The sequence below is a fragment of the Marmota monax genome, unplaced genomic scaffold (assembly GCF_021218885.2).
Source record: "Marmota monax isolate L192 unplaced genomic scaffold, Marmota_monax_Labrador192_F-V1.1 WCK01_AAM20220418_F8-fsc00007, whole genome shotgun sequence".
Lineage (NCBI taxonomy): Eukaryota > Metazoa > Chordata > Mammalia > Rodentia > Sciuridae > Marmota > Marmota monax.
The window spans coordinates 1794216-1814901 of record NW_026692781.1 but is presented as its reverse complement, the minus strand read 5'-3'; the positions used below and the strand labels follow the sequence as shown (position 1 = coordinate 1814901).

At 36.4% G+C, this 20686-nt stretch overlaps 1 protein-coding gene across 3 annotated transcripts in view; it reads left to right on the top strand.

The window, feature by feature from the left end:
- Scn7a (sodium voltage-gated channel alpha subunit 7) overlaps positions 1 to 20686 on the top strand; it is an 88831-nt gene that overhangs the window by 46594 nt on the left and 21551 nt on the right. For all 3 annotated transcript variants that reach the window (XM_046447547.2, XM_058580152.1, XM_058580153.1), the window contains 5 exons: positions 3722 to 3818; positions 5462 to 5700; positions 7321 to 7494; positions 8959 to 9315; positions 13221 to 13658. In XM_046447547.2, the coding sequence (XP_046303503.1) occupies positions 3722 to 3818; positions 5462 to 5700; positions 7321 to 7494; positions 8959 to 9315; positions 13221 to 13658 (1305 nt within the window). The remainder of the gene's footprint in view (positions 1 to 3721; positions 3819 to 5461; positions 5701 to 7320; positions 7495 to 8958; positions 9316 to 13220; positions 13659 to 20686) is intronic.

Below are 20686 nucleotides of genomic sequence, written 5' to 3'. Positions count from 1 at the left end.
AGAACTAGCCACAATATAAACCCAATATTAAAATTCTTATAGTTGTACACTATCAACTTTAACTCATATGTAATAAAGATTATAAAGAGCCAATGGGCACCATTGTCCCAGTGAAGAAATGTTCATTAATACAAAATTCTTAAGTCTTTGTATGTTTGCATAATTAAAACAACATGAGCAATGATAATATTAACAGCCAATAAAGTTAATCATTAGCCTGTGTGACAGATATATGACCTGTCTTCCGGAATTCTCAAGTTTAATCCTTATTGTTCCCACTCTTAGTGTGATCTATACTCACTGGTATCAGGTTTCTCTAAATTGAGGAGAACCCATCATTCTCCACTTCTCTGCCTTTTCTGGAGGGCCAATGCTGAGACACTGTCATTCCTCCAGTTACACAGTGTGCAGGTAAAACTTTCCTACTGTTTGCTACTGGCAAAACCTCAGGAAGAAAGTCAGACACTTAAAACTGCAGTAAACTGGGTGCAGTGGTATATGCCTGTAATCCCAGCAGCTAGAGAGTTTGAGGTAGGAGGATGGAGAGTTTAAAGCCAGCCTCAGCAAAATCAAGGTAATAAACAACTCAGGGAGACCCTGTCTCTAAATAAAACACAAAATAGGGTTGGGGATGGGGCTCAGTGGTCAAGTGCCCCTGAGTTCAATCCCTAGTACCCCAAAAAAATAAAAAATAAAAAATTGTAGTATTATAAATATTTTTAAAAATATTTTCACATCTAAGCCAACATCATGTAGCTCAAGTAAGTAATTAATTTAAAGCATTATTCCAACTCAACTAAGAAATGGAGATGGAAAACTTTTAATAAATACAAATACAGTGTTTATCTTCATGAAGCTAGTGCTTCGTGGGGAAATAAACTATAAAATTGACACAAACATAAAATTGTATCTCTGGAACACAAAATGAGGATGAGTAGGAAACACAATGCCCAATGTACATTATACTCTTGCTGAGATCCCAGTTAAATCTAGTCAGCCTTTTGGTATATTCTTTTGCCTTTATTAATGAAAGACAGGAGAAAGAAGGACCTATTAAATTGTACTGAAAGGATACAATATGTCTAAAATAAAGAATTTGGATAACTCTATATACTAGAAGTGACCCCGTATCTTTAAAAAATAAGTCATATTAGAGAAAATAAATAAAAATCACAAGATAGTTCATAAAAATCAAAGATAGTTAATAAATCTCCCAAACAAATATAATATATTGACCTTGCTTGTATTTGATTTGAACAGTTCAACTACAGTGGAATGTTTTTGAGCAATGAAAGAAAACTGAGTATGATCTAGGTGTTGGATATTAGAGAATTACCAATTTGCTGATCATCTTAATGGTACTGTGATATATGTTTTTTAAAAGGTTTTTCTGAAAATTATGCAATGTCTGAATTTTATTTTAAATATTTCAGAAAAAAATAGAGTGAAAATAAATGAAATAAATTGTTGGGGGTGGATACTGGATACATTGTTATTCATTGTATTATCCTCTATTTTTTAAAAATATTAATTCAAAAAAATGAATAAAAAATAAAAAATAAATATTAATTCAAATGGGACAAGTCCAATAAAGCAAAGAGACATGGTGCTTTGAGAGCCTTTAATAAATGATGTCTGAGTCAGGAAAGGTTTTTATAAAAAGCTGACACTTGAGCAGAGAGGTGGAAGGAAGCATCCGCACTAAGGAGAAGGAGGGAGCAGGATGAATCAGAGGATTACAAAGGCCTTTGTGGCTTCATGAGGAGAGCAAGTCCATGATGAGCAGGCCAGATATTCAGAGATAAGTGCAGGAAGTAGGCAAGTGTTCTTCCTTATTCATGAATCTCCAGCAAAGAAAATTTAAACCAGTTATGAAAAGAAGAATCCTTGACCCTTTTCCCAGTCTAATCATGATGTAGGGCTGTTTAAAGTTCAGGCAAATGATAACTTCTATTTTATGTAATAAGGAAATCAACACTTAATTTAAAAAAAATAGCTAGTGCATTGTAAATAACTATATCCTTACTAGTTAGCCAAATTGTGGGCATTCATTCAATGTTTGTAAGAAACTCAGTCAAGGTAAACATATTACTAACCTTGTATGTGGTTCATTCTTTTTATATTCTAAAATATCTTCATAATTCAGGCTAAATTAATAAAAAATTGAGCCTCAACTATATAGCAATAACATTCTTGATGATCTCACTTTCAACCCCTTTCACACATACTAGTTATCTTTGCTGGATAATTTATTTTTCATTAGTGCGATCCCAACAAATATTGTTGCTCTCTAAACAATAGCTCCATAAGAAGTAATTCCTGTGAATTCAGGAATTAATTGGGATATTCTGCACTGTATTGCAAAATATCATATGTATGATAAAAATAACATAAAGTAGAATATATAAAACCCTGATCCAATTTTTCCTTTTGTTGGTTTTTATCTCATGGAAAATTAGAATTCTATGCATTATAACTTCTATTTTGTGTAACCTTGTAATTCAGCTAAAATATACTTTCTGAAAAAAAAAACACAATTTTAGTAAATAAACTAAATCTCACAACCTGAGTTGTTAGCTTACCATTTCAATTTATTTTTTCAGTTAGGAAATGAAGCTCTGCAGTCCCACCATATCTGCCATTTTCCTGGTGAAGCTCAGTATGCAGTATAAGTGGTTTTTAACTCCTCTAACTCTACTACTTAAGAAATTAAAGGATATTTGGCTGATTCTGAATGAACTGAATATCATGACTCCATTGCTAGCTACTAGCCACTTCAGATATGCTATAGCAGAATTTGCCACAAGAATGTGCTGGCTATGCATTATCAGTCAGTAAGCCTCAACCAATTTCCTCAGTGCTGGGGCAGCAGCAGCCCCCATGACTCCATTAAAGGGCAGTCTCACCTATCTACACCACATTAACAAATACAGAAATATTGTCATTCTTTGTGCTCCCATTGTGAAAACACTTGGAAATCACTACCATGCAATATCTACTCATTGTCAGATGAGTTCAATTTTGTACATCACTAGAAATATCTTTGGCCATTCTTGTGATTAATAGGAATGTGTAGAGATTGTAATAGCTACATCAAATCCTAGGACTTTTGAGCACCTTTCCCCTGCAAGAATTATTTCAACCTGTTAAAAAGATGAGCAAAGCAGAGCATCACTTAAAAACAAACCAAAACAAAAAACATTACTCAAGACACATGAGAAACAGAAAGAAATGATACCTATCCCAGGTAACTCTTTAAAATTCATTCCATTATCTGATATTCTTGGAGACTTATTTCATCATCAAAAAGCCAAATCATATCATTTTATCCAGATAATTTACAAAGGTATAAAGTTAACATGTCTTTAAACAAAAAATTAACATATTAGGAAAATATTCTTATTAATCAGTAGCATATTTACTGACTAGATATTTTATAATAATCTTATTGAATTGTTTCTCAGTTATGAATAATACCACTCTTTTTATAGTTTAGCTCATAGTACAAAATTTTATTGGATGCAAGTTATAATATTTGTTTCCCAAATAACCCTAAATCATTTTAATATTGCCAATAATATGAAGAACTACAAATGATAAAACCCAGAAAGTCTCCGGGAGGTTAAGAATCATCATTTTAGATTGGTGAGATACCTTCTCATAGTTAGAGTCTTGGACATGTAAAAGGTAGAAGCCAGTATTAAACTAATTTTCTTTTCAGAGTAAAACCACACAAATAGAAATGAAGAAAAGATCACCAGCTTCCATGAACACATCTTTGGATGTATTGGAAGAAGATACCCTCAGACATAAAGAAGGTAATATGATAAAATTGTCAGATATTCACTGTGGAAGGTACTACTCCTAAGAGTCTCTTGTAAATAAATCCTGCTACCAGGATTTCTGAAGCAATAGCTTCCAAACCTTGGGTGGCAATAACCAAAATTTAAGAAAACTGTGAGAATATGAGAATGAATGATACATACAAACTTCAAAAGCAAAGTGTCTTGAACATTGGAACTTACCATCAAAGAATAATGTGGAATTTTCTCTAAATCTTAATATGTTGAACTATTAAAATGTGACTAAAATTAGAAATTGGAGTACGCAGCTTGCCCTTGATAACAGATTTGAACTGTGGGTCCACTTACATGTAGATTTATTGGAAGATTTATGACAATTTTAAAAACCTTACAGGTGACTCAGGCTAAAAATATTGAAAAAATTAAAAAAAAAGTTAGGTATTTGATGAATGCCTGAAATGTGTACATAATGGTCTATTTATTGCTTAATACCATAAAATATCCACAAATCTATTATAGAAAGTTAAAATTGTCAAAACATGCACACACGGATCTTACATGATCTTACATGCTATTTGCTGTTGAGAAAATGTAAACCAATGTAAAAATGCAATATTAAATCATAACTGCATAAAATTAACTGTAGTACCTATTGTTCCATGGTAATAATCCTGTAACCATGTCCTGTTGCTATTGCATGAGCTCAGTTGGTAACACCTGCTGAGAATGTCATATGATGTTAATCATCTCCACATGAGCAGTTTCTCTCTCCAGTAAAGCGTATGTCACAGCTAAAAGTGGCTCTTGATATTGGTCAAATTATACTCTTATGTTTTGCATGTACAAATATGTAACAAAATATCCCACCATTATATTACAAGTATAATGCACCAATAAAAATTTCAGGAAAAAAGTGATCTCTCATAGTTCTAGCATATATAATACATATACATATAAACTGTTCACTGAATGTTTATGTTATCTGTAAAGCTTCTGGTCAACATGAGGCTATTGGTACTTAGGTTTGGAGCCAGTCAACTTACATCTGGGCTTTTAAAAATTTTTATCAGTGCATTACAGTTATAATAATATTTGGGTTTATTTTGACATAATCTTACCAGCATGGAATATAATTTTCCCCACATCAGGATTTTTTAATGCACAGGTGTCTTTGTACATAATCCCCACATTGTTCAAAGCTCAACTGTATAACATTAATATCTCAGGGTCCTTTCTAGACTCATCTCTAGTTTTTACATTTAACTGGCAATTCTTTATCTTGGGCAATACAGAACAACATTATTTGTAAATTGTATAAGTATAGAAATTTTAAATCATAATGTTCTCAATTATGTTATTTTATATTTGTTTTCTTGGTAGATATTTCTATGTTTTTCTACTCATATGTAGTTTGCCTCATTTTTATTTCAGTTTCTTTCTCCAGTAAAGCATTATCACAGCTAAACTAATCAGGCATAAATAAAATAGGGGAAATTTATTTTTCTCTGTTTTATTTTCATATATAATATTTCTAATTAATAACTCCAAATCGGAAGTTTAGTTCTAAATCTTCCTTTGCAGACAAAATTCAATCATTTTCTATTAGTTAGTATTTAAACTATTTTCTAATGTTTAACCTTTCTATTCTTTCATTTCAGAACTTAAAAAATCCAGGAAGAAGTGCCCATTGTGTTGGTATAGGTTTTCCAAAATTTTCTTGATCTGGAATTGTTCTCCCTGTTGGTTAAAATTGAAAGAATTTGTCCATAGGCTCATAACAGACCCATTTACTGATCTTTTTCTTCTCATATGCATAATATTAAACATATATTTTTTGGCCTGGGAACACTATCCAATGAGTGATGACCACAGCTATCTGCTAAGCACTGGCAACTTGGTAAGATCTTCATTGTACATTATTTTCATTTGCAAATTCTGTTTTTCTTCATTCTTCATTATCCTCATTATTTTATATCTCAAGTATTTGTAGCATGCATCATTACATTATTATTAGATGATGTATTGTATTCATGCTCTGCCCTACACCCCCATTTTCCCATCTTGTGAATGTTCTTATCATTGAAAAAATTTACATCTGGAGTTTGAAATCCCATCATTTAAATTCATGATTCCTATAGCCAGGCATAGTAGCAAACACCTATAATCCTAGCAACTTGGGAGGCTAAGACAGGAGGATCAAAAGTTCAAAACCAGCCTTGGCAATTTAGCAAGGCACTAGATAACTTAGGGAGAGACTGTGTCCTCAAAATTAAAAAATAATAATAAATAAGAAGGGCTGGGGATGTGGCTCAGTAGTTAAGTGCCCCTGGGTTTAATCCCTGGTACAAAAGAGAGAGAGAGAGAGAGAGAGAGAGAGAGAGAGAGAGAGAGAGAGAGAGAGAGAGAGAGAGAGAGATTGATTCCTACCCAGATGCTCATGGTAAACCTAATTGGAAATTTCTATTGCCTCTGCCTTCCCAAATATACATTCATTCACTTGGTACCTCTGTTCCATAGGTCAGAGTAGGTACAGGTGGAATAACAGGCACTGACACCTGAATTCTGGATTCTGAATCCTGATTCTAGAAGTTCCTGGCTCACCTGTTCCTTAACCACTTGTCTTTGTCTCAGATTGGAGCCTGTAATTTTGGCAAGGTATTTTTGAGATTCACCTGTCCTTTTTCCACATACAATGCAAAATACAGAACAGGTTTCTGTGAGTTTAAAAACAGGTAACATTTAAACAAATGTATACTGTTTAAATTTCTTTGCTTTCATTGTCAACATCTAGCTGCTTGGTTCCAATACAGACAAGACTACTACTATCAGTTTCGAATTATACATTTACTCAATATTAAAACATTAATTTGGTTATTTCTGCCAGTATAGTTTTTGTTTATTTATTTAGCCTGGGGATTGAACCCAGGGGCCCTTAACCACTGAGCCACATCCCCAGCCCTTTTTATCTTTTATTTTGAGACAGGTTCTCACTAAGTTCTTAGTGTCTTGCTTAAAGTGACAAGGCTGGTTTTGAACTCATGATCCAGTAGGATCTTGAGGTCTCAGTCTTCCAAGCCACTGGGATTTCATGTGCCACCTTGCAAGTACAGTTTAAAAGACAGTTGCCATAGGTTTACTTTATAGTTTTTTCCTAGATCATAAATGTACTTAAAAAAATTCTCTCACAGATGGAAAAATTAAATTTCTTAAGATGTACTCCAGATTTTAAAAGAAACTATTCAAGAATGGAAATTTCCACTCTCAAATATTCTTTTGATTTCTTCAACATGAGTTTTTATTAAAATAATCAGAGATTCCATATATAGGTACCTTACATTAAGTTGTTAAATAAAATGCATGTGTCTCTCATTATAGACTCTAAAATTAACCAGCTCTTGAGAGAGGAGCTGTAAAAAATGGGGGTGAACATTGATGTTGTATCTTAAAGCTTCTGTGCCTGAAGTTTCTGATGCAGGTATTGGAATCATTCTCACCCACATGTTTTGTTTTTATTTAGGTTTTCCTTGGAATTTTTACAGCAGAAATGATTTTTAAAATAATTGCCATGAATCCATATTGGTATTTCCAAGTAGGCTGGAACATTTTTGATAGTTTAATTGTGTTACAAGGTTTAGCAGAACTTTATCTAGCAAATATTGAAGGATTGGCCCTTTGTCAATCATTCAGGATGGTAAGTAGAATCCAGTGCCTGATTTTTGTTTCATCAACATTTATCTCAGCTTCCTCAGACATTAAATGAGTTGATTCAAATATAAAATGTTCGAATTAAATAGATGAATGAATTAATGTATAAAGGACCTCATGGAGAAAAAAAAAAGCATTTCCCAACACTATTATTATAGAATTAAAATATTTAAGGCCACAGAGATTTGACACACAGTGATAGGAACCAGTGCTAGGGTGTCTGGGTAAAACAATGACAAGTTCCAGAAATAAAATTTCCACATGGGACTAAGAAGCTAGACTCAGACAAATGTTTCTAAATGTAGGATAGCAGAATTTATCTTAAACTTGTTTTAAAATGGTAGATTGTTAGTATGGAGATTATTAGGTCTACAGGTAGGGAGACGGTGAGCATCAGAAAATTTGTCAAAGAAATAAATTGTATTAGAATAGCATTTATGGAAATGTTAACCCCCCCCCCCCAAAAAAAATAGTTTTGTCCTACTCTGGAGAGAGTTTAAAACATATAGGAGGGATCGGGAACAATGAAGCAGGTTGAGCTTCTCCAGATCATTACTTCCTAGAGGGTAGCTTCCTCAGAATCCTGCCTTAAATCCTCAACCATCAATGTTAGCATAATAATAAAAATATATACAAGATGTAGTCATCAAATTTATGGGTGAAACAAGACTGGCAAATGCAGAAGATGTTATAAAAGATAGTATCAAAATATTTTAAGGGTTACTAATGAACTGAATCTAACATGGTTAAATTTTATATTGGTTAATATAAAGCCTTACTCTCGAGTCCAGAAAGCTACCTATATACTAGAAAAGATGGAAAGATATAGTTCATGTTATGTGTAGGTTTTAGAAGACTCTAAGTACACTATGCTAACTCTAGTTATAGTACACAAAAATATTAAGCTAATTTTATACTGTATAAATACAAATTTAAAAATCTAATAAAACAGAAGTATATTTAGACTAAACCTGGAGTGCTGCATTTGGTCTTGGATATGTGATTTTTAAAATAAAAATATACAGTAAGATCTTCAATGTCAAAATTCAGTGGATCCTGATGAAACTTTTCAGTGTCACCTGTATGTATATTGTGAAAAGCAAAAAAAAAAAAAAAAAAGAATGGATACTTGTCCTACCAGATATTAAAACATAAATCTATAGTGATTATAAGAGCACAATACAAAATTGGAGTTGACAAATAGATCAATAGAAAAGGATATAAACAGTGTACAAAATTACAGAATATGTTAAGATGCATTAAGAAGTATGTAAAATATTCAGAATATTGATGATATATATTAATACTAGTTAATACTAAATATTACTTTAAAGGTGATAAATGTGTATGTGTATATGCATATAAAATTTTAAATGTACTTCACAATGAGTAACAACCAGGTTTTCTTGTTTGTTTCTTCTTATTGTTGTTGTTTACATTGCTCTATTAGTTGCGTATTTTCAAGTTGGGGAAATATTGGCCAACATTTGAAATATTGATGCTGACTCTTGGAAACTCACTGTCGGCCCTGAAAGACTTGATTCTGCTGTTGTTCACGTTCATCTTCTTTTCTGCTGTGTTCGGCATGAAGTTGTTTGGTTGGAGTTACAAAGCATGTGTCTGCCGCATAGATGAAAACTGTCAACTCCCACGCTGGCACATGCATGACTTCTTTCATTCCTGCCTTAATGTGTTCCGAATTCTCTGTGGAGAGTGGATAGAAACCTTGTGGGACTGCATGGAGGTAGCAGGCCAACCCTGGTGCATCTCTTTTTACATGATGGTCATTTTAATTGGAAACTTACTGGTAAGGATCCCAAGCTTTTACATTTTCCTTGTAGAAATTGGTGTAATATAGCCTGGTGTTTTCAATGACCCAGTGGTCCATAACTGCATTGTTCAAAATAGAGACCACTATCCACATGTGGCTATTAAGAGTTGAAATATGACTAAGTTTCATTTGAGATGTGCAAGAAATGTAAAAGACACACTGGATTTGAAGTTTTCCCCCAAAATAATATAAATTACGTAGCAATAATTTTTATTGAATGGATTTTAAAATGATGATTCTATTGAAACACTTTTAATTAAATAAAATACATTAGTAAAATTAATTTCACCTGTTTCTCTTTGCACTTATATATTTTTTGTTCAAAATTACATATGGGACTCACATCATATTACTTTTGGATAGCAATACTTTTATAACCTTGCTACTAAAAGGATCATCAGTATCATGTGGGAGATGCTTAGAAATGCAAAACTCAAACCCCATCCTAGACCTCTGGAAGCATAATCTATATTATGATACTAACCCCAGGTGATTTGTGTGCACATTAAATTGTAAGAAGCACATAAATATAACAATGTCTTTCAAATTCGCCTGCACATTGGAATTACCTGGGGAATTAATGATAATAGGCTGAATCCTTGGATCCACTCCCAGAGATTCTGATGCTATTCATATGTGAATGTGGCTTGGTCATCAAAATTTTCTAAAAAGTCTCACTTGACTAAATAGTGCAGCAAAGACTGTAAACCGGTAGTCTATAAAAGCATTATGCATTAACTAAAAGAAAAAGGTTTCACTTTAAAGTATTCTAGTAATTTAATGGGTGAATTGAATAAGTGGTTTTCTCTGCTTCTCTTGTATCTTATAAAAATGATTCTTACAGGAAAAAAGACTCAATAATTGCTTTTTATCCATATGTAATAAAGATCAAATATATTTTCCAAAAGACTAGGAAAAATAAATCACAGTTTAGATTAAATTTTATCTGTGCCCTCCCTTATTGTTTCAGCTTCATCTTGTTTATCTCACTGTTATATATTTATCACATTGGCATTGTGTTTATTTCTAGATGTGATTGTCCATTTCCTTATTGAACTGTTAACTCCATGAAAGAAGGGACCATGGCACTTCTCTATGTCACAAAACCTGGAACAGTGCCCAACATGAAAAATACTTTAATATTCTCTGTCCTCTGTCCTCTGTTGCTATGAATACACTTCCAACTCCCAGGGACATAGAACACTATTCTAAATGGATGAAACAAAGCCAAATTGATAGATCAGTACACATAATTCAAAATACCATTGCTAGATCTTGTTTCCATGGTAGTATGGCGCAGAGGTTCAGATGCAGACATTATAGGCGTGTTCTGCCTTTTCTGTCCTCTTTGCACCTTGGTGTTCTGTGTCTTACCAAGACAGCTGCTGCAATCTAAAGCTTCACATATTCATATCATATTGTTTTAGACAGGTTTTTTTTTTTTTTGTTTTTTTTTTTTTTTTTTTTTTTTTTTTTTTTTGCTGTTGGGACTAAAGCATCTGAACAGAACAACTGTAAAGGAGGAAAAGTTTATTTGAGGTCTCATAGAGGTCTTCATCCATAGAAGGCCGGCTCCATTCTTTGGAGTTCTAGGTGAGGCTGAACATCATGGGTGACAGTGAACAGCTCCCATCATGGTGATCTGGAAACAGAGACTCCACTTTCCAGATACAAATATATACACCAAAGCCACACCCTAATTCCCATCTCCTCCAACCATACTTTACCACTTCACTTACCACTCAGTTAATTCCTATCAGGGGATTAAGTCACTGATTGAGTTAAGACTCTTTACAACTTGATCATTTCTCCTCTGAACCTTCTTGCATTGTCTCACACGTGAGCTTTTGGGGGACACCTTACATCCAAACCATAACACATATCTAGTCAATGGAGAAGAGAATTCCTTTCTTAAAAGCCACAATAAACTTTTTATTATTTTACTAACTCTGAGTTACATACTCTTTTCTGAACTAATCTCTATTATCCAGGGTGTAGAATACATTTATTACAGTAAGCTACTCAGAGCCCTCCCTCCCTTGGAGGTAGAGATAGCATCAGTCCGAACCCAACGACTAATTAGAAAAGGGCAATATCCCAAGTGAAATGTAGATTTCTGTCTCTGAAAGGAAGGGCCATGGCTGTTGAGAAAAGTAACCACAGCCACAACAACGAGAAAACACACACACACACACACACACACACACATGAACATGTAGTCCAAACTCAAAGAAGCAGAAATGCTGAAGCAAATATATGAACTCCACTCTCTACTTTTCTGGTTTCTACTGACCAGAAACTTCAAGTCATGAACTTCCATTTCCAATTGTTGGCCATCATATTTCTTCTTTATATAAGTCCTTTAAGCTTTATTTCTCTCAGCAGTCATCCATCTCTGGGACACCATGATAACAGTACTAGAGTAAATACAAGAGGAAAAACAAATGAAAGGGGAGAATTGGTTGATTTTTTACCCTCCACACTTACAATGTGGATGGTGTAAACAGAAACTATTCTGCAGTTTTCAATTTAGTTTTATCTTTTTCTCCTAATAAAATTCCAACACTGATTCAGAACTATATAGAAACCTTTTAAAAATCATATGCAAAGGCAAGAGTTCAATGTGGTTTTCAAAAAATGTTAAGTTGTAGAAAAGTAGAATGCACACCCAAACAAACATAGGTTTAAATTCTAGTTCTATCACTTACTAACTAGTGCTTATTATGCATATTCTGAAGCCTTTTTAAACCTGACTATATTTAATGGGAGAATGAACACAAAAATAATTAATGCTTATGATGTTATCATAACATAAATAAAACAAAATCATTTAGCATCCTATAAACAGTTTATGAATATTTGTTTTATTTCTCTATAAAATTTCAACTTCTGATCTATAGGTTTTGTTAATCATTTAACATTATTTAGAAGTTTAAATTCCTACCAGACCCTTTTTTTTTTCTAGGTGTTTTACCTATGATTTAGATAGTTGCCACCAGGTGAAATCAGATTGTGGTTGCATAAACCAAATAGTAAATAATATAAATATGTAAATAAATTAAAAACAATACAAAATAGAGTTGCAATGTAATTCTAGTCATGTACTATTCCATATATGTGTGTATATTCCCAAATTAAATGTTTGTTAAACAATTAGTAGAATATTAAAATAAAACATCTTCAATATATGTTAGAAGCCTTGATGCATGTTTATTTCTAGATTCTTAATCATACAAATAATTACTTCACCAAATTTTTAATTCTATTTATTTTTCATATTATTTGATTTTTTATGGGCACTTAATTCTCACTCAGTGTGGGGATATCTCAAAGTGAAGACAGCCATCTAGAACAGCAACTCATTTTTTGCCTTGAGAAAGACAATATGACTGATAAAATAAGCTTTGGAATAAGACAGTCTTGAGGCTAATCCATGTGACCTTTGATGATATCTGTAAGAGTGCCTTTTTTCATCTCTAAAGGAGAAACAAATCATGTTGCACAGAATGTTGTGAGTTTACAACTAGAGTCCTGGTTACAAGTCTCAGCACAACATCTGCCACGGTGAATAAGAACTGAACAGCCTGTAGACCATATGCTCGGTCCTCAAGTCTTAGGTCAGCCTTTTTAGAGGATTGCTTATTATTGTTTTAAAAGAAATACAACATGAGCTACACTTATGCTCCTTTATTGTTTTTTATTTATTCTAATTAGTTATACATGACAGTAGAATGAACTTTGTCACATCATATATAAATGGAGTATAACTTCACATTTTTTCTGATTGTATATAATGTAGAATCACATTAGTCATGTAGTCATAAATGCACATAGGGTAATAATGTCTGATTCATTCCACTATCCTTTACTTTTCCATTTAGGTACTTTACCTCTTTCTGGCACTGGTGAGTTCATTTAGTTCATACAAAGACTCAACAAGTGAAGAGAACAATGAAGTAAAAAATATCCAGCTCGCAATGGCAAGGATTAAGAAAGGATTAAACTATGTGCTTCATAAAATATTATGCAAAAAGCAAAATGTTCCACAGGAAACAACGGACCATGTAAATGATACATATGTTAAAGAGAACATTTCTGACCATACGCTTTCTGAATTCAGCAACACCCAAGTTTTCCTCAAAGATAAGGAAAAAAGCAGTGGCACAGAGAAAAACACAATGACTGACAATGAAAGCCAGTCACTTATCCCCAGCCCCAGTGTCTCAGAAACTGTACCAATTGCTTCAGGAGAATCTGACGTAGAAAATCTGGATAACAAGGAGATTCAGAGCAAGTCAGGCAATGGAGACAGCAGAGACGTAAGATGTTTTATTTTCCTGATTGCTGATTATGTATGGTGGTGTTGATAAGGAAGTCAGTTTATGCTGAATTTCTGGATTTAGATTACCCTTTCAACCCTATCTCCCCCACTCCTAGCTCCTGTTGTTATGCTCTTGATTATATTACTTAAATTACTTACACTTCTTTTTTTTTTTAATTTTTTATTGTTGGCTGTTCAAAACATTACATAGTTCTTGATATATCATATTTTACAATTTGATTCAAGTGGGTTATGAGCTCCCATTTTTACCCCATATACAGATTGCAGAATCACATCAGTTACACATCCATTGATTTACATATTGCCATACTAGTGTCTGTTGTATTCTGCTGCCTTTCCTATCCTCTACTATCCCCCCTCCCCTCCCCTCCCCTCCCCTCCCCTCCCCTCCCCTCTTCTCTCTCTGCTCCCTCTACTGACATTCCTTTGTCCCCCTTATATTATTTTTCCCCTTCCCCTCACTTCCTCTTGTATGTACTTTTGTATAACTCTGAGGGTCTCCTTCCATTTCCATGCATTTTCCCTTCTCTCTCCCTTTCCCTCCCACCTCTCATCCCTGTTTAATGTTAATCTTCTTCTCATGCTCTTCGACCCTACTCTGTTCTTAGTTACTCTCCTTATATCAAAGAAGACATTTGGCATTTGTTTTTTAGGGATTGGCTAGCTTCACTTAGCATAATCTGCTCTAATGCCATCCATTTCCCTGTAAATTCTATGATTTTGTCATTTTTTAATGCAGAGTAATACTCCATTGTGTATAAATGCCACATTTTTTTTATCCATTCATCCATTGAAGGGCATCTAGGTTGGTTCCACAGTCTAGCTATTGTGAATTGTGCTGCTATGAACATCGATGTAGCAGTGTCCCTGTAGCATGCTCTTTTTAGGTCTTTAGGGAATAGACCGAGAAGGGGAATAGCTGGGTCAAATGGTGGCTCCATTCCCAGCTTTCCAAGAAATCTCCATACTGCTTTCCAAATTGGCTGCACCAATTTGCAGTCCCACCAGCAATGTACAAGTGTACCCTTTTCCCCACATCCTCTCCAGCACTTGTTGTTGTTTGACTTCATAATGGCTGCCAATCTAACTGGAGTGAGATGGTATCTTAGGGTGGTTTTGATTTGCATTTCTCTGACTGCTAGAGATGGTGAGCATTTTTTCATGTACTTGTTGATTGATTGTATGTCCTCCTCTGAGAAGTGTCTGTTCAGGTCCTTGGCCCATTTGTTGATTGGGTTGTTTGTTCTCTTATTGTCTAATTTTTTGAGTTCTTTGTATACTCTGGATATTAGGGCTCTATCTGAAGTGTGAGGAGTAAAGATTTGTTCCCAGGATGTAGGCTCTCTATTTACCTCTCTTATTGTTTCTTTTGCTGAGAAAAAAAAACTTTTTAGTTTGAGTAAGTCCCATTTGTTGATTCTAGTTATTAACTTTTGTGCTATGGGTGTCCTATTGAGGAATTTGGAGCCCGACCCCACAGTATGTAGATCGTAGCCAACTTTTTCTTCTATCAGACGGCGTGTCTCTGATTTGATATCAAGCTCCTTGATCCATTTTGAATTAACTTTTGTGCATGGCGAGAGAAAGGGATTCAGTTTCATTTTGTTGCATATGGATTTCCAGTTTTCCCAGCACCATTTGTTGAAGATGCTATCCTTCCTCCATTGCATGCTTTTAGCCCCTTTATCAAATATAAGGTAGTTGTAGTTTTGTGGATTGGTTTCTGTGTCCTCTATTCTGTACCATTCGTCCACCCGCCTGTTTTGGTACCAGTACCATGCTGTTTTTGTTACTATTGCTCTGTAGTATAGTTTGAAGTCTGGTATCGCTATACCGCCTGATTCACACTTCCTGCTTAGAATTGTTTTTGCTATTCTGGGTCTTTTGTTTTTCCATATGAATTTCATGATTGCTTTCTCTATTTCTACAAGAAATGCCGTTGGGATTTTGATTGGCATTGCATTAAACCTATAGAGAACTTTTGGTAATATCGCCATTTTGATGATGTTAGTTCTGCCTATCCATGAACAGGGTATATTTTTCCATCTTCTAAGATCTTCTTCTATTTCTCTCTTTAGGGTTCTGTAGTTTTCATTGTATAAGTCTTTCACCTCTTTTGTTAGGTTTATTCCCAAGTATTTTATTTTTTTTGAAGATATTGTGAATGGAGTGGTTGTCCTCATTTCCATTTCAGAGGATTTGTCGCTGATATACAGGAATGCCTTTGATTTATGCGTGTTGATTTTATATCCTGCCACTTTGCTGAATTCATTTATTAGCTCTAATAGTTTCTTTGTAGACCCTTTTGGGTCTGCTAGGTATAGAATCATGTCATCTGCAAATAGTGATAATTTAAGTTCTTCTTTTCCTATTTTTATGCCTTTAATTTCTTTCGTCTGTCTAATTGCTCTGGCCAGTGTTTCGAGAACTATGTTGAACAGAAGTGGTGAGAGAGGGCATCCCTGTCTTGTTACAGATTTTAGAGGGAATGCCTTCAATTTTTCTCCATTCAGAATGATGCTAGCCTGAGGCTTAGCATAGATTGCTTTTACAATATTGAGGAATGTTCCTGTTATCCCTAGTTTTTCTAGAGTTTTGAACATAAAGGGATGCTGTACTTTGTCGAATGCTTTTTCCGCATCTATCGAGATGATCATATGATTCTTATTTTTAAGTCTATTGATGTGGTGAATAACATTTATTGATTTCCGTATATTGAACCAGCCTTGCATCCCAGGGATGAATCCTACTTGATCATGGTGCACAATTTTTTTGATAAGTTTTTGTATCCGAGTGGCCAGAATTTTATTGAGGATTTTTGCATCTAGGTTCATTAGAGATATTGGTCTGTAGTTTTCTTTCTTTGAAGTGTCTTTGTCTGGTTTAGGAATCAGGGTGATGTTGGCCTCGTAGAACGAATTTGGAAGTTCTCCCTCTTTTTCTATTTCCCGAAGTAGCTTGAAAAGTATTGGTATTAGTTCCTCTTTAAAGGTTTTGTAAAACTCTGCTGTATACCCATCCGGTCCTGGGCTTTTCTTAGTTGGTAGTCTTTTGATGGTTTCTTCTATTTCCTCAATTGATATTGGTCTGTTTAGGTTGTCTATATCCTCCTGACTCAATCTGGGCAGATCATATGACTTAAGAAATTTATCTATGCCTTCACTATCTTCTAATTTATTGGAGTATAAGGATTCAAAATAATTTTTGATTATCTTCTGTATTTCTGAAGTGTCTGTTGTGATATTGCCTCTTTCATCCCGTATGTTAGTAATTTGAGTTCTCTCTCTTCTTCTCTTCGCTAGCATGGCTAAGGGTCTGTCGATTTTGTTTATTTTTTCAAAGAACGAACTTTTAGTTTTGTCAATTTTTTCAATTGTTTCTTTTGTTTCGATTTCATTAATTTCAGCTCTGATTTTAATTATTTCTTGCCTTCTACTTCTTTTGCTGTTGTTTTGCTCTTCTTTTTCTAGGGTTTTGAGATGAAGTATGAGATCATTTATTTGTTGGTTTTTTCTTTTTTTAAGGAATGAACTCCAAGCAATGAATTTTCCTCTTAGAACTGCTTTCAATGTGTCCCATAGATTCCGATATGTTGTGTCTGTGTTTTCATTAATCTCTAAGAATTTTTTAATTTCTTCCTTGATGTCTTCTATAACCCATTGATCGTTCAGTAACCTATTGTTCATTCTCCAAGTGATGTATTCTTTTCCCTTCCTTCTTTTATCATTGATTTTCAGTTCCATTCCATTATGATCAGATAGGATGCATGGTATTATCTCTACTCCTTTATATTGTCTAAGAGTTTCCCTGTGACATAATATATGATCTATTTTTGAGAAGGATCCATGTGCTGCTGAGAAAAAAGTGTAACTGCTTGATGTTGGGTGGTATATTCTATATATGTCAATTAAGTCTAGGTTATTAATTGTGTTATTGAGTTCTATAGTTTCCTTATTCAACTTTTGTTTGGAAGATCTGTCCAGTGGTGATAGAGGTGTGTTGAAGTCTCCCATGATTATTGTATGGTGGTCTATTAGACTCTTGAACTTGAGAAGAGTTTGTTTGATGAACATAGCTGCACCATTGTTTGGGGCATATATATTTATGATTGTTATGTCTTGTTGGTGTATGGTTCCCTTGAGCAGTATGTAGTGTCCCTCTTTATCCCTTTTGATTAACTTGGGCTTGAAATCTATTTTATTTGATATGAGTATGGATACTCCTGCTTGTTTCCAAAGTCCATATGAGTGATATGATTTTTCCCAACTTTTCACCTTCAGCCTATGTATGTCTTTTCCTATCAAATGCGTCTCCTGTAGGCAGCATATTGTTGGGTCTTGTTTTGTGATCCATTCTACTAGCCTGTGTCTCTTGATTGGTGAGTTTAAGCCATTAACATTTAGGGTTATTATTGAGATATGGGTTGTTCTTCCAGCCATATTTGTTTATTTATGTTACTAAACATGGTTTGTTTTCCTCTTTGATTATTTTCCCCCCTTTAGTGTCCTACCTCCCACTGTTGGTTTTCATTGTTATTTTCCATTTCCTCTTCCTGTAATGTTTTGCCAAGGATGTTTTGAAGAGATGGTTTTCTAGCTGCAAATTCTTTTAACTTTTGTTTATCGTGGAAGGTTTTAATTTCATCTTCCATCCTGAAGCTTAATTTCGCTGGAAACACAATTCTTGGTTGGAACCCATTTTCTTTCAGTGTTTGAAATATGTTATTCCAGGATCTTCTAGCTTTCAGAGTCTGTGTTGAAAGATCAGCTGTTATCCTGATTGGCTTACCCCTAAATGTGATCTGCTTACTTTCTCTTGTAGCTTTTAAAATTCTCTCCTTATTCTGTATGTTGGGCATCTTCATTATAATGTGTCTAGGTGTGGGTCTCTTATGATTTTGCACATTCGGCGTCCTGTAGGCTTCTAGGATTTGGGGTTCTGTCTCATTCTTCAAGTCTGGGAAGTTTTCTCGTATTATTTCATTGAATAGATTGCTCATTCCTTTGGTTTGAAACTCTGTCCCTTCCTGTATCCCAATGACTCTTAAATTTGGTCTCTTGATGTTATCCCATATTTCTTGGATGTTCTGCTCATGGTTTCTTAACAGTCTTGCTGAGCTGTCTATGTTCTTTTCAAGTTGAAATACTTTATCTTCATTGTCTGATGTTCTGTCTTCTAAGTGTTCTACTCTGCTGGTAGTATTCTCAATTGAGTTTTTAAGTTGGCTTATTGCTTCCTGCATTTCTAGGATTTCTGTTTGTTTGTTTTTTATAACCTCTATTTCCCTGTATAGTTGATCTTTTGCTTCTTGGATTTGTTTATGTAATTCATTGTTGAAGTGATCTTTCATTGTCTGATTTTGCTGTCTGATGTCTTCCTTGAGACTCCAGATCATCTGAAGCATGTATATCCTGAATTCTTTATCTGACATTCCATCTGCTGCAGCTATTACCTCTTCTAACGTTGAGTTGACCTGCAATGCTTGTGGTCCTTTCTTTCCTTGTCTCTTCATACTGTTCGCGTTCCTTTCTACTTGGTGAAACTGTTGTGATATTGAATTTTCCCCCTATATATTTATATTGGTCTTGTATAGTTGCAAAGTCTCCCTCGCAGGCGCGGGCGGCGGTTCTGTCCCTCTGCGGGCCGCTAGGCTTGTTCTGTCGGTGGTCACAGTTCTGTCTACTCTGCAGGCGCAGGCAGCGGCACTGCCCCTCTGCAGGCCTCTGGGGCTGTACTGCCAAAGGGTCGCAGGTGCGCCTACCTTGCAGGCGCGGGGGGGGGGGGGCGGGGCGGCTCTACCCTTCCTCAGGCCACTGGGCCTGTTCTGTCTCTTGGTTGCAGGTCTGGCCTGCTCTGATGGTGGTCACAGTTCCGTCTACCTTGCAGGCGCTGGGGGGAGGGGGCGGCTCTGCCTCTCAGCAGGTCACTGCTCCTCTTCTGCCGGTGGGTTGCAGGCCCGCCTACCTTGCAGGAGTGATTGGAAGCTCTGTCCCGCCGCGGGCCACTGGGCCTTTTCTGTCGGTTGTCACAGTTCCCCTACCTGGCAGACGCGGGGGGTGTGGGGCGGCTCTGCCCCTCAGCAGGCCGCTGGGCCTGCTCCGTGCATGGTCACAGTTCCCTCTACTTTGCCGGCACAGGGGGAGGGGGCAGCTCAGCCTCTCAGCAGGCCGCTGCTCCTCTTCTGCCGGTGGGTCACAGGCCCGCCTACCTTGCAGGAGTGATTGGAAGCTCTGTCCCGCCGCGGGCCACTGGGCCTTTTCTGTCCATGGTCACAGTTCCACCTACCTGGCAGGCGCGGGGGGTGGGGGGCGGCTCTGCCCCTCAGCAGGCCGCTGGGCCTGCTCTGTGCGTGGTCACAGTTCCCTCTACTTTGCGGGCGCAGGGGGAGGGGGCGGCTCAGCCTCTCAGCAGGCCGCTGCTCCTCTTCTGCCGGTGGGTCACAGGCCCGCCTACCTTGCAGGAGTGATTGGAAGCTCTGTCCCGCCGCGGGCCACTGGGCCTTTTCTGTCGGTGGTCACCGTTCCACCTACCTGGGAGGCGCGGGGGGTGTGGGGCGGCTCTGCCCCTCAGCAGGCCGCTGGGCCTGCTCTGTGCGTGGTCACAGTTCCCTCTACCTTGCCGGCGCAGGGGGAGGGGGCGGCTCAGCCTCTCAGCAGGCCGCTGCTCCTCTTCTGCCGGTGGGTCGCAGGCCCGCCTACCTTGCAGGAGTGATTGGAAGCTCTGTCCCGCCGCGGGCCCCTGGGCCTTTTCTGTCGTTGGTCACCTGGCAGGCGCGGGGGGTGGGGGGTGGCTCTGCCCCTCAGCAGGCCACTGGGCCTGCTCTGTGCGTGGTCACAGTTCCCTCTACCTTGCCGGTGCAGGGGGAGGGGGCGGCTCTGCGTCTCAGCAGGTCGCTGCTCCTCTTCTGCCCTTACTTACACTTCTAAACTTTAATTTCTTCATCTGTAAATGAGGATAAAGTTGTACTTCTTAAGGAAGTACAAGACTCAAGATAGAAGTAAGAAA